At 47.1% G+C, this 15,712-nt stretch overlaps 1 protein-coding gene across 3 annotated transcripts in view; it reads right to left on the bottom strand.

The window, feature by feature from the left end:
* Positions 1-15,712, bottom strand: part of LOC118374804 (collagen alpha-1(XXVI) chain-like) — a 107,705-nt gene that overhangs the window by 71,615 nt on the left and 20,378 nt on the right. For all 3 annotated transcript variants that reach the window (XR_008068767.1, XM_052468613.1, XM_052468612.1), the window contains exons 4-7: positions 8,863-8,924; positions 3,708-3,828; positions 3,543-3,632; positions 3,208-3,318 (exon numbers count right to left, since the gene is read on the bottom strand). Coding sequence is in view for 2 of the 3 variants with exons in the window: in XM_052468613.1 (XP_052324573.1) it covers positions 3,208-3,318; positions 3,543-3,632; positions 3,708-3,828; positions 8,863-8,924 (384 nt within the window). In the remaining variant the exon portion in view is untranslated. The remainder of the gene's footprint in view (positions 1-3,207; positions 3,319-3,542; positions 3,633-3,707; positions 3,829-8,862; positions 8,925-15,712) is intronic.

The raw sequence follows: 15,712 nt of genomic DNA, 5'->3' as shown, positions 1-15,712 counted from the left end.
CCCGGGGATAAACTACCCATGGTAGCTGTTAGCATCTGCAGTGGCCAGTGGAGATAAAGACCCAGGACCACTATAAAGACCCATGGTAGCTGTTAGCATCTGCAGTGGCCAGTGGAGATAAAGACCCATGGTAGCTGTTAGCATCTGCAGTGGCCAGGGGGATAAAGACCCATGGTAGCTGTTAGCATCTGCAGTGGCCAGTGGATAAAGACCCATGGTAGCTGTTAGCATCTGCAGTGGCCAGGGGGATAAAGACCCATGGTAGCTGTTAGCATCTGCAGTGGCCAGGGAGATAAAGACCCATGGTAGCTGTTAGCATCTGCAGTGGCCAGTGGATAAAGACCCATGGTAGCTGTTAGCATCTGCAGTGGCCAATGGAGATAAAGACCCATGGTAGCTGTTAGCATCTGCAGTGGCCAATGGAGATAAAGACCCATGGTAGCTGTTAGCATCTGCAGTGGCCAGGGGGATAAAGACCCATGGTAGCTGTTAGCATCTGCAGTGGCCATTGGAGATAAAGACCCATGGTAGCTGTTAGCATCTGCAGTGGCCAGTGGGATAAAGACCCATGGTAGCTGTTAGCATCTGCAGTGGCCAGGGGGATAAAGACCCATGGTAGCTGTTAGCATCTGCAGTGGCCAGGGGAGATAAAGACCCATGGTAGCTGTTAGCATCTGCAGTGGCCAGGGGGATAAAGACCCATGGTAGCTGTTAGCATCTGCAGTGGCCAGTGGGATAAAGACCCATGGTAGCTGTTAGCATCTGCAGTGGCCAGTGGGAGATAAAGACCCATGGTAGCTGTTAGCATCTGCAGTGGCCAGTGGAGATAAAGACCCATGGTAGCTGTTAGCATCTGCAGTGGCCAATGGAGATAAAGACCCATGGTAGCTGTTAGCATCTGCAGTGGCCAGGGGGATAAAGACCCATGGTAGCTGTTAGCATCTGCAGTGGCCAGTGGAGATAAAGACCCATGGTAGCTGTTAGCATCTGCAGTGGCCAGGGGGGATAAAGACCCATGGTAGCTGTTAGCATCTGCAGTGGCCAGGGGGGATAAAGACCCATGGTAGCTGTTAGCATCTGCAGTGGCCAGTGGAGATAAAGACCCATGGTAGCTGTTAGCATCTGCAGTGGCCAGGGGGGATAAAGACCCATGGTAGCTGTTAGCATCTGCAGTGGCCAGTGGAGATAAAGACCCATGGTAGCTGTTAGCATCTGCAGTGGCCAGGGGGGATAAAGACCCATGGTAGCTGTTAGCATCTGCAGTAGCCAGTGGAGATAAAGACCCATGGTAGCTGTTAGGATCTGCAGTGGCCAATGGAGATAAAGACCCATGGTAGCTGTTAGCATCTGCAGTGGCCAGGGGGGATAAAGACCCATGGTAGCTGTTAGCATCTGCAGTGGCCAATGGAGATAAAGACCCATGATGGAGGGCCGATGTAGCTGGGTTAGCATCTGCAGTGGCCAGGGGGATAAAGACCCATGGTAGCTGTTAGCATCTGCAGTGGCCAGTGGAGATAAAGACCCATGGTAGCTGTTAGCATCTGCAGTGGCCAGGGGGGATAAAGACCCATGGTAGCTGTTAGCATCTGCAGTAGCCAGTGGAGATAAAGACCCATGGTAGCTGTTAGCATCTGCAGTGGCCAGGGGGGATAAAGACCCATGGTAGCTGTTAGCATCTGCAGTGGCCAGTGGAAATAAAGACCCATGGTAGCTGTTAGCATCTGCAGTGGCCAGGGGGATAAAGACCCATGGTAGCTGTTAGCATCTGCAGTGGCCAGTGGAGATAAAGACCCATGGTAGCTGTTAGCATCTGCAGTGGCCAATGGAGATAAAGACCCATGGTAGCTGTTAGCATCTGCAGTGGCCAATGGAGATAAAGACCCATGGTAGCTGTTAGCATCTGCAGTGGCCAGTGGAAATAAAGACCCATGGTAGCTGTTAGCATCTGCAGTGGCCTGGTGGGGGTGGGGGATGTTAGTGGAAATAAAGACCCATGGTAGCTGTTAGCATCTGCAGTAAGGCCAATGGAGATAAAGACCCATGGTAGCTGTTAGCATCTGCAGTGGCCAGGGGGATAAAGACCCATGGTAGCTGTTAGCATCTGCAGTGGCCAGTGGAGATAAAGACCCATGGTAGCTGTTAGCATCTGCAGTGGCCAATGGAGATAAAGACCCATGGTAGCTGTTAGCATCTGCAGTGGCCAGTGGAAATAAAGACCCATGGTAGCTGTTAGCATCTAAGATGGAGGGCCGATGGGGGTGGGGATGTTACAGTGGCCAATGGAGATAAAGACCCATGGTAGCTGTTAGCATCTGCAGTGGCCAGGGGGGATAAAGACCCATGGTAGCTGTTAGCATCTGCATTGGCCAGTGGAGATAAAGACCCATGGTAGCTGTTAGCATCTGCAGTGGCCAGGGGGGATAAAGACCCATGGTAGCTGTTAGCATCTGCAGTGGCCAGGGGGGATAAAGACCCATGGTAGCTGTTAGCATCTGCAGTGTGAATGTGAACACATGGAAACAATCAACTTCATTCAAACCTGTTTTTCCTGTTGTAGTAATTCTCACATTCTGTTTTTCCTGTTGTAGTAATTCTAACATTCTGTTTTTCCTGTTGTAGTAATTCTAACATTCTGTTTTTCCTGTTGTAGTAATTCTAACATTCTGTTTTTCCTGTTGTAGTAATTCTAACATTCTCTTTTTCCTGTTGTAGTAATTCTAACATTCTGTTTTTCCTGTTGTAGTAATTCTAACATTCTGTTTTTCCTGTTGTAGTAATTCTAACATTCTGTTTTTCCTGTTGTAGTAATTCTAACATCCTGTTTTTCCTGTTGTAGTAATTCTAACATTCTGTTTTTCCTGTTGTAGTAATTCTAACATTCTCTTTTTCCTGTTGTAGTAATTCTAACATTCTGTTTTTCCTGTTGTAGTAATTCTAACATTTTGATCCTGGTAAATAGTAAACTGATGGCCTTTTAAATGACATGAACTACTAATGTAAAGCCTTTACTACAGGCTATGAAGCAAACAATGCTATGTTATAACTAATTGTTTCTCCTTCATGGATATGAACACATTCAGTAACAGAGCTTGCATTGCCACTTGTGCCCCAGTGTTCCAATCATTGCTGACAGGAAGAGCTCTTAGAAACAATACCATCTACAGAGGCTGAGATGGTAATGAGGGTGGTTGGGGGGGGTCCACTCACCCTGCTCGTCGAACCCAAACATGTCACCTCTCGGCCGGGTAGAGGAGGAGGTTGGCCCTGGAGGGCCTGGATGTCCGATCTCTCCTGGTCTTCCTCTCTCTCCCATTGGCCCTGGGAATCAGAGGGGGCATATCTTCTCAGAACAATAGGCACATATTGACGTCAGATAAGATAAAGACCTGAACATGCATTGTCTTACGTCAGGTGGCGTCACTCCTACACGATCCTTGCAGGCGGAATCGTCTGACGTAAGACAATCCACAACATATTGGAAAAACAGAATGAATCTCATACAATCCCATCAGAGTTACATGGGGAATATCAGGATGGATCACCTGTGGGGCCGGTCTGTCCTGGAACCCCTGCCTCGCCAGCTGGGCCTGGAATTCCTGGTGATCCGATTGGCCCTGGTGGTCCTCTTCCTCCTATTGACCAGAACCAGAACCATGTGTTTAACATGTTGAGAGGAAACGGAGGGCCGGTGGGGGTGGGGGTGTTACCTGGGTGCAGGTAAGATGGAGGGCCGATGGGGGTGGGGGGGTACATGACTTTGTCACTGGAGCCCTCTGTTGAGTTGTTGAAGGACGGTGATGGTGAACCTGCTCCCTCTAGCAGTTTAATCTGGAATTACAAAGACCCAGGGTCAGATTAAAAATGATTTATTTTATGTGGTTCTCCGTAGCTCAGTTTGTAGAACATTTTTATTTATTTTTATTTTATTTCACCTTTATTTAACCAGGTAGGCTAGTTGAGAACAAGTTCTCATTTACAATTGCGACCTGGCCAAGATAAAGCAAAGCAGTTCGACAGATACAACGACACAGAGTTACACATGGAGTAAAACAAACATACAGTCAATAATACAGTATAAACACGTCTATATACAATGTGAGCAAATTAGGTGAGAAGGGAGGTAAAGGCAAAAAAGGCCATGGTGGCAAAGTAAATACAATATAGCAAGTAAAACACTGGAATGGTAGTTTTGCAATGGAAGAATGTGCAAAGTAGAAATAAAAATAATGGGGTGCAAAGGAGCAAAATAAATAAATAAATTAAATACAGTTGGGAAAGAGGTAGTTGTTTGGGCTAAATTATAGGTGGGCTATGTACAGGTGCAGTAATCTGTAAGATGCTCTGACAGTTGGTGCTTAAAGCTAGTGAGGAGATAAGTGTTTCCAGTTTCAGAGATTTTTGTAGTTCGTTCCAGTCATTGGCAGCAGAGAATTGGAAGGAGAGGCGGCCAAAGAAAGAATTGGTTTTGGGGTGACTAGAGAGATATACCTGCTGGAGCGTGTGCTACAGGTGGGAGATGCTATGGTGACCACCGAGCTGAGATAAGGGGGACTTTACCTAGCAGGGTCTTGTAGATGACATGGAGCCAGTGGGTTTGGCGACGAGTATGAAGCGAGGCCAGCCAACGAGAGCGTACAGGTCGCAATGGTGGGTAGTATATGGGGCTTTGGTGACAAAACGGATTGCACTGTGATAGACTGCATCCAATTTGTTGAGTAGGGTATTGGAGGCTATTTTGTAAATGACATCGCCAAAGTCGAGGATTGGTAGGATGGTCAGTTTTACAAGGGTATGTTTGGCAGCATGAGTGAAGGATGCTTTGTTGCAAAATAGGAAGCCAATTCTAGATTTAACGTTGGATTGGAGATGTTTGATATGGGTCTGGAAGGAGAGTTTACAGTCTAACCAGACACCTAAGTATTTGTAGTTGTCCACGTATTCTAAGTCAGAGCCGTCCAGAGTAGTGATGTTGGACAGGCGGGTAGGTGCAGGTAGCGATCGGTTGAAGAGCATGCATTTAGTTTTACTTGTATTTAAGAGCAATTGGAGGCCACGGAAGGAGAGTTGTATGGCATTGAAGCTTGCCTGGAGGGTTGTTAACACAGTGTCCAAAGAAGGGCCGGAAGTATACAGAATGGTGTCAGTCTGCGTAGAGGTGGATCAGGGACTCACCAGCAGCAAGAGCGACCTCATTGATGTATACAGAGAAGAGAGTCGGTCCAAGAATTGAAACCTGTGGCACCCCCATAGAGACTGCCAGAGGTCCGGACAGCAGACCCTCTGATTTGACACACTGAACTCTATCAGAGAAGTAGTTGGTGAACCAGGCGAGGCAATAATTTGAGAAACCAAGGCTGTCGAGTCTGCCGATGAGGATGTGGTGGTTGACAGAGTCGAAAGCCTTGGCCAGATCAATGAATACGGCTGCACAGTAATGTTTCTTATCGATGGCGGTTAAAGATATCGTTTAGGACCTTGAGCGTGGCTGAGGTGCACCCATGACCAGCTCTGAAACCAGATTGCATAGCAGAGAAGGTATGGTGAGATTCAAAATGGTCGGTAATCTGTTTGTTGACTTGGCTTTCGAAGACCTTAGAAAGGCATGGTAGGATAGATATAGGTCTGTAGCAGTTTGGGTCAAGAGTGTCCCCCCTTTGAAGAGGGGATGACCGCAGCTGCTTTCCAATCTTTGGGAATCTCAGACGACACGAAAGAGAGGTTGAACAGGCTAGTAATAGGGGTGGCAACAATTTCGGCAGATAATTTTAGAAAGAAAGGGTCCAGATTGCCTTGCCCGGCTGATTTGTAGGGGTCCAGATTTTCAGCTCTTTCAGAACATCAGCTGAATGGATTTGGGAGAAGGAGAAATGGGGAAGGCTTGGGCGAGTTGCTGTTGGGGGTGCAGTGCTGTTGACCGGGGTAGGAGTAGCCAGGTGGAAAGCATGGCCAGCCGTAGAAAAATGCTTATTGAAATTCTCAATTATGGTGGATTTATCAGTGGTGACAGTGTTTCCTATCTTCAGTGCAGTGGGCAGCTGGGAGGAGGTGTTCTTATTCTCCATGGACTTTACAGTGTCCCAGAACTTTTTTGAGTTAGTGTTGCAGGAAGCAAATTTCTGCTTGAAAAAGCTAGCCTTGGCTTTTCTAACTGCCTGTGTATAACGGTTTCTAGCTTCCCTGAACAGCTGCATATCACGGGGGCTGTTCGATGCTAATGCAGAACGCCATAGGATGTTTTTGTGTTGGTTAAGGGCAGTCAGGTCTGGGGAGAACCAAGGGCTATATCTGTTCCTGGTTCTAAATTTCTTGAAAGGTGGCATGTTTATTTAAGATGGTTAGGAAGGCATTTTTTAAAAATATCCAGGCATCCTCTACTGACGGGATGAGATCAATATCCTTCCAGGATACCCCGGCCAGGTCGATTAGAAAGGCCTGCTCGCTGAAGTGTTTCAGGGAGCGTTTTACAGTGATGAGTGGAGGTTGTTTGACCGCTGACCCATTACGGATGCAGGCAATGAGGCAGTGATCGCTGAGATCTTGGTTGAAGACAGCAGAGGTGTATTTAGAGGGGAAGTTGGTTAGGATGATATCTATGAGGGTGCCCGTGTTTAAGGCTTTGGGGGGGTACCTGGTAGGTTCATTGATAATTTGAGTGAGATTGAGGGCATCAAGTTTAGATTGTAGGATGGCTGGGGTGTTAAGCATGTTCCAGTTTAGGTCGCCTAGCAGCACGAGCTCTGAAGATAGATGGGGGGCAATCAGTTCACATACGGTGTCCAGAGCACAGCTGGGACAGAGGGTGGTCTATAGCAGGCGGCAACGGTGAGAGACTTGTTTTTAGAGAGGTGGATTTTTAAAAGTAGAAGTTCAAATTGTTTGGGTACAGACCTGGATAGTAGGACAGAACTCTGCAGGCTATCTTTGCAGTAGATTGCAACACCGCCCCCTTTGGCAGTTCTATCTTGTCTGAAAATGTTGTAATTTGGAATTAAAATTTCAGAATTTTTGGTGGTCTTCCTAAGCCAGGATTCAGACACAGCTAGAACATCCGGGTTGGCAGAGTGTGCTAAAGCAGTGAATAGAACAAACTTAGGGAGGAGGCTTCTAATGTTAACATGCATGAAACCAAGGCTATTACGGTTACAGAAGTCATCAAAAGAGAGCGCCTGGGGAATAGGAGTGGAGCTAGGCACTGCAGGGCCTGGATTCACCTCTACATCGCCAGAGGAACATAGGAGGAGAAGAATAAGGGTGCGGCTAAAAGCAATAAGAATTGGTCGTCTAGAACGTCTGGAACAGAGAGTAAAAGGAGGTTTCTGGGGGCGATAAAATAGCATCAAGGTATAATGTACAGACAAAGGTATGGTAGGATGTGAATACAGTGGAGGTAAACCTAGGTATTGAGTGATGAAGAGAGAGATATAGTCTCTAGAAACATCATTGAAACCAGGAGATGTCATTGCATGTGTGGGTGGTGGAACTAATAAATTAGATAAGGTATAGTGAGCAGGACTAGAGGCGCTACAGTGAAATAAGCCAATAAACACTAACCAGAACAGCAATGGACAAGACATATTGACATGAAGGAGAGGCATCCTTAGTCGAGTGATCAAAAGAGTCCAGTGAGTGGAGTGGTTGGTTTGGGGGTCACGGCGATTTAGACAGCTAGCCAGGACATCGGTAGCAAGCTAGCATAGGATGGAGGTCTGTTGTTAGCCACCTCTTGCGTTCCGTCAGTAGATTAGTTGGGTTCCGTGTGGTAGAGGGGATTAGTCCAAATCACACAACAACAAAAATAAAATAAAAACAATAGATATAGTTATAGAGGCCCAAGAAGAAACATAATAATAATAAAAATAAATAAATTGTCCGATTGTCTATTCTGAGAGCAGCCGGTAAGACAGCTAACGGTTAGCAGGCCGCAGATGGGCGTTCAGGTAACGTCGCGACGGAGGAGCCAGCCGGATCTCCTTCGGGTAGATAACGTCGGCAGTCCAGTTGTGAAGGCCCGGTGGGGCTCCGCGTAGGCGGTAAAACGGGTCCGGATAGGTGACTGCAGCCCAGGAGTGATTGACGGAGCTCAGGAGCGACTGACGGAGCTGGCCAGCTCCGGAGCAAGCATCAACGAGAGCAGACAGACACACGGACAACAGCCAGCCAGCTGTGAGATCCGGGAATGAATGTCCACAGAGAGCAGCCGAAATCCAAGGACATGGAGAGAAAAATTGGTCCGGTATGTTCCGTTCCGAGCCGCGCCCTACAAAAACTGGCGATAGATTTTCGAGCTAAAGGATAGCTGATGACCACAAACCGTGGTTAGCTGAATACTAACGATTTGCCAGTAAAGAAGCTAACTAGCTTCTGAAATAGCTTCTGATTAGCTTCTAGCTAGCTCCTGGCTAGCTTCTGGTTAGTTTCTGGCTAGCTTCTTGGAGCTTCTGGCTAGCTTCTGGCTAGCTTCTTGGAGGATTGCAGATTTGAGGTAAATAATACTTATTTATAAATATTAATTGGTGAGGCGGGTTGCAGGAGAGTGTTTTGAAGATGAGTTGATGGAAAATAAAAATAAAATGTATGCGAAAAAAAGTTGTAAATATATATATATACAGGACTCGACAAGACGAGGACAAAAGACGTCTGAACTACTATGCCATCTCGGGAACATGCCTCTTGCCAGGATTGTGGGTTCGATTCCCAGGACCACCCGTATGTGAAATGTAAGCACGCATGACTGGACGTCGCTTTGGATAAAAGTGTCTGCTAAATGGCATTATTGATATGTTATTCTATTATTAGGTATACTGATGTGACAGGTAACATCCATCTTCCTGTGACTCATTTCCTCCTGTCCTTCATTCTTACCTTGGATTCGATGAAGTTCAGCCGGTTGTTTATGTCAGTGAAGCCAGTGCAGTTCATACACTCTGCAACGAGAGAGAGAGAGAGGAGAGATGAGAGAGGAGAGACGAGAGATGAGAGAAGAGAGAGAGAGGAGAGAGGAGAGAGAGAGGAGAGACGAGAGATGAGAGACAAGAGAGAGAGGAGTAACAAGAGAGAGAGAGGAGAGATGAGAGGAGAGACAAGAGAGAGGAGAGACGAGAGAGAGAGAGAGGAGAGACAGAGGAGAGATGAGAGAGAGAGGAGAGACAAGAGAGAGATGAGAGAGAGAGATGAGAGAGAGGAGAGATGAGAGACAAGAGAGAGAGGAGAGACGAGAGGAGAGACAAGAGAGAGAGGAGAGACGAGAGACGAGAGAGGAGAGGAGAGGTTGCTGTTTGGCCCTGTCCGGGGGTGTCCTCGGATGGGGCCACAGTGTCTCCTGACCCCTCCTGTCTCAGCCTCCAGTATTTATGCTGCAGTAGTTTGTGTCGGGGGGCTAGGGTCAGTTTGTTATATCTGGAGTACTTCTCCTGTCCTATTCCGTGTCCTGTGTGAATCTAAGTGTGCGTTCTCTAATTCTCTCCTTCTTTCTTTCTCTCTCTCGGAGGACCTGAGCCCTAGGACCATGCCCCAGGACTACCTGACATGATGACTCCTTGCTGTCCCCAGTCCACCTGTCCATGCTGCTGCTCCAGTTTCAACTGACCTGAGCCCTAGGACCATGCCCCAGGACTACCTGACATGATGACTCCTTGCTGTCCCCAGTCCACCTGGCCATGCTGCTGCTCCAGTTTCAACTGTTCTGCCTTACTATTATTTGACCATGCTGGTCATTTATGAACATTTGAACATCTTGGCCATGTTCTGTTATAATCTCCACCCGGCACAGCCAGAAGAGGACTGGCCACCCCACATATGCTCTCTCTAATTCTCTCTTTCTTTCTCTCTCTCGGAGGACCTGAGCCCAAGGACCGTGCCCCAGGACGACCTGACATTATGACTCCTTGCTGTCCCCAGTCCACCTGACTGTGCTGCTGCTCCAGTTTCAACTGTTCTGCCTTGTAATTATTCGACCATGCTGGTCATTTATGAACATTTGAACATCTTGGCCATGTTCTGTTATAATCTCCATCCGGCACAGCCAGAAGAGGACTGGCCACCCCACATAGCCTTGTTCCTCTCTAGGTTTCTTCCTAGGTTTTGGCCTTTCTAGGGAGTTTCTCCTAGCCACCGTGCTTCTACACCTGCATTGCTTGCTGTTTGGGGTTTTAGGCTGGGTTTCTGTACAGCACTTTGAGATATCAGCTGATGTACGAAGGGCTATATAAATAAAATTTGATTTGATTTGATTTGAGAGATGAGAGAGAGGAGAGACGAGAGGGTTAAAGGTGAGAGGAGATCACACACACACACACACACACACACACACACACACACACACACACACACACACACACACACACACACACACACACACACACACACACACACACACACACACACACACACACAGCTCAGATTGTTTTCTGCCTACACATTTGCAGTGCCCCTCTGTATGGCCAGACTTTCTCCAGCAACATAAAGGGGTATGATGGTCTAGGACAGACTTTCTCCAGAAACATGAAGGGGTATGAGGGTCTAGGATAGACTTTCTCCAGCAACATGAAGGGGTATGAGGGTCTAGGACAGATTTTCTCCAGCAACATGAAGGGGTATGAGGGTCTAGGACAGGCTTTCTCCAGCAACATGAAGGGGTATGAGGGTCTAGGACAGACTTTCTCCAGCAACATGAAGGGGTATGAGGGTCTAGGACAGACTTTCTCCAGCAACATGAAGGGGTATGAGGGTCTAGGACAGACTTTCTCCAGCAACATGAAGGGGTATGAGGGTCTAGGACAGACTTTCTCCAGCAACATGAAGGGGTATGAGGGTCTAGGACAGACTTTCTCCAGCAACATGAAGGGGTATGAGGGTCTAGGACAGACTTTCTCCAGAAACATGAAAGGGTATGAGGGTCTAGGACAGGCTTTCTCCAGCAACATGAAGGGGTATGAGGGTCTAGGACAGACTTTCTCCAGCAACATAAAGGGGTATGAGGGTCTAGGACAGACTTTCTCCAGCAACATGAAGGGGTATGAGGGTCTAGGACAGGCTTTCTCCAGCAACATGAAGGGGTATGAGGGTCTAGGACAGGCTTTCTCCAGCAACATGAAGGGGTATGAGGGTCTAGGACAGACTTTCTCCAGCAACATGAAGGGGTATGAGGGTCTAGGACAGGCTTTCTCCAGCAACATGAAGGGGTATGAGGGTCTAGGACAGGCTTCCTCCAGCAACATGAAGGGGTATGAGGGTCTAGGACAGACTTTCTCCAGAAACATGAAGGGGTATGATGGTCTAGGATAGACTTTCTCCAGCAACATGAAGTGGTATGAGGGTCTAGGACAGACTTTCTCCAGCAACATGAAGGGGTATGAGGGTCTAGGACAGGCTTTCTCCAGCAACATGAAGGGGTATGAGGGTCTAGGACAGGCTTTCTCCAGCAACATAAAGGGGTATGAGGGTCTAGGACAGGCTTTCTCCAGCAACATGAAGGGGTATGAGGGTCTAGGACAGGCTTTCTCCAGCAACATAAAGGGGTATGAGGGTCTAGGATAGACTTTCTCCAGCAACATAAAGGGGTATGAGGGTCTAGGACAGACTTTCTCCAGCAACATGAAGGGGTATGAGGGTCTAGGACAGACTTTCTCCAGCAACATAAAGGGGTATGAGGGTCTAGGACAGACTTTCTCCAGCAACATGAAGGGGTATGAGGGTCTAGGACAGACTTTCTCCAGCAACATGAAGGGGTATGAGGGTCTAGGACAGACTTTCTCCAGCAACATAAAGGGGTATGAGGGTCTAGGACAGACTTTCTCCAGCAACATGAAGGGGTATGAGGGTCTAGGACAGGCTTTCTCCAGCAACATGAAGGGGTATGAGGGTCTAGGACAGGCTTTCTCCAGCAACATGAAGGGGTATGAGGGTCTAGGACAGACTTTCTCCAGCAACATAAAGGGGTATGAATGAATCCAATAGGTTTAATTGGCATCCAATGGTTTAAGAGAGAAAACCCAAGTCAAGATCATATCAACTAATCTACTGGTTGCCACAATGGGGTCATCAAGGAACCACTTGTATATGAATCCGGTCACCTCTGGGTAAACAAGACAATACGCGCGGAATAACACTGGTCAAGTAAATAGAACGTTTCAAATAGAAAAGTCAATAACAGATGTGTTCCGGAATGTTCCCCATTCCACAGACACATCTGACCACACTGGCCACACAAACCTAATGATGTAGAATGCCATAGCCATGGACAACTAGCAGTCATAAATAACTAGTCATTGTAACAACAAAAAATGAGCTAAATGGTTCTGGCTTCCCTACATCATGGTTTAACCACAGTACAGTGGCAGACATTGAGGTTTCTGTGTTAAAATAGGACAGACAGGGTTTGGGTGGGTTAGGGTGTGTTGGTGTGTGTTTTTTTCCCTCCAAAGTATTTATTTACCATTAGTATAAGCGTATATGAATGCATCCACAAACAGAAGCAAAGATCAAGGGCTCAACCAAACACATTCCTCCGTAATTCATCAGCCCACACACTCAGTACTGTTATCAGCCCACACACTCAGTACTGTTATCAGCCTACACATTCAGTACTGTTTATCAAGCCACTTCAGTGAGACCAAAAATAACCAAATGATCTCCTTTTGATAAGAGTAATATCCCTGAGAATCAGTACAGTAGGGGGTGATGTATGTACCGAGTGATGTGGGGTGTACAAGGTACAATGTAGGGTGGTTTGGTTACAGCACTGAACTGAAATGACCCTCTATCGCTCTCTGTTCCCAATGAGGGGTTTGGGATCATAAACACGCGCCACAGAGACGGGTCATTATGTCTTAAACATGAGCCTGGAGTGATCTAAACCAACACCAATGTGCAGGGGTGGCAGGGTTCTGTGTGGGAGGGAATGTAAGGTTCCGTTGTATGAAAGCTAACACAGTACTTACAGTGGAACTACAATCTACAGGGGACGTATACCACGACACCATGACAACATGATACCATGACAACATGACAACACGACAACATGACAACATGATACCATGACACCATGACAACATGATACCATGACAACATGACAACACGACAACATGACAACATGATACCATGACACCATGACAACATGATACCATGACAACATGACAACACGACAACATGACAACATGATACCATGACACCATGACAACATGATACCATGACAACATGACACCACGACAACATGACACCATGACAACATGACACCATGACAACATGACACCATGACACCATGACAACATGACAACACGACAACATGACACCATGACAACATGACACCATGACAACATGACACCACGACAACATGACACCAAGACACCATGACAACATGACACCATGACAACATGACACCACGACAACACGACACCATGACAACATGATACCACGACAACATGACACCACGACAACATGACACCATGACAACATTACACCATGACAACATGACGCCATGACAACATGACACCACGACAACATGATACCATGACACCATGACAACATGACAACATGATACCACAACAACATGACAACATAAAGATTTGGAGTCTCATAATGATACCACGACACCATGACAACATGACACCACGACAACATGACACCATGACACCACGACAACATGACAACATGACACCATGACACCACGACACCACAACACCACGACAACATGACACCATGACAACATGACGCCACGACACCATGACACCACGACAACATGACACCATGACAACATGAAACCATGACACCATGACAACACGACACCACGACAACATGACACCACGACAACATGACAACATGACACCATGACAACACGACACCACGACAACATGACACCACGACAACATGACAACATGATACCACGACACCATGACAACATGACAACATGACACCACGGCAACATGACACCACGACAACATGACAACATGATACCATGACAACATGACACCACGACAACATGACAACATAAAGACAACATGATACCATGACAACATGATACCAACATGACAACATGACACCACGACAACATGACAACATGATACCACGACACCATGACAACATGACAACATGACACCACGACAACATGACACCATGACAACATGAAACCATGACACCATGACAACACGACACCACGACAACATGACACCACGACAACATGACAACATGATACCACGACAACATGACACCACGACAACATGACAACATGATACCACGACACCATGACAACATGACAACATGACACCACGACAACATGACACCACGACAACATGACACCACGACAACATGACAACATGATACCATGACAACATGACAACATGACACCACGACAACATGACACCATGACACCATGACAACATGACACCACGACAACATGACACCATGACACCACGACACCATGACAACATGACACCATGATACCATGGCAACATGATACCATGGCACCATGACAACATGATACCATGACAACATGATACCATGGCAACATGATACCATGACAACATGACAACATAAAGATATGGTGTCTCATAATGATACCACAACAACATAAAGATATGGAGTCTCATAATGATACCATGACAACATGACAACATAAAGATATGGAGTCTCACAATGACACCCTACACCCCAACCTGAGGTCAAACCCTACATCCCAACCTGAGGTCAAACCCTACACCCCAACCTGAGGTCAAACCCTACATCCCAACCTGAGGTCAAACCCTACATCCCAACCTGAGGTCAAACCCTACATCCCAACCTGAGCACTCTGTTCTGCCACCTCTGGTCTCTTGCCACCTCTGGTCTCCCCCCCGAGAGGAGGGCAGCTCCCGCTCAGCCCAGTCAAAGCCTTCCTCTGTCCTGACACCACCATGGTGGAGCAAGCTTCCCCCTGAAGTCAGACAGGAGTCCTTGCCCAACTTTCCAAAACGGCAAATGAAGATCCTACATCTCTATATAATTACTGGATTACTAAACATGTCTCTTATTCAATTTGATGTAAATGAGTTTAAAGACATATAGTTGAAGGGTCAGACTGTAACAGATCATCATAGGTCCTCAAATACACACACACACACACACACACACACACACACACACACACACACACACACACACACACACACACACACACACACACACACACACACACACACACACACACACACACACAGAGCACACACACACACACACACACACACACACACACACACACACACACACACACACACACACACACACCACAACCACAGAGCACACACACACACACACACACACACACACACACACACAACCACAGAGCACACACACACACACACACACACACACACACACACACACAACCACAGAGCACACACACACACACACAACCACAGAGCACACACACACACACCACAACCACAGAGCACACACACACACACACACACACACACACACACACACCACAACCACAGAGCACACACACACACACACACACACACCACAGAGCACACACACACACACACACACACACACACACACACACACACACCCACACACACACACACACACACAACCACAGAGCACACACACACACACCACAACCACAGAGCACACACACACACACACACACACACACAACCACAGAGCACACACACACACACACACACACACACACACACCACAACCACAGAGCACACCACACACACACACACACACA

This window comes from Oncorhynchus keta, chromosome 18 (genome assembly GCF_023373465.1).
Source record: "Oncorhynchus keta strain PuntledgeMale-10-30-2019 chromosome 18, Oket_V2, whole genome shotgun sequence".
NCBI classification, from domain to species: Eukaryota; Metazoa; Chordata; class Actinopteri; order Salmoniformes; family Salmonidae; genus Oncorhynchus; species Oncorhynchus keta.
The sequence above is the reverse complement of the archived record's forward strand: the minus strand, read 5'-3'. Positions and strand labels throughout refer to the sequence as shown.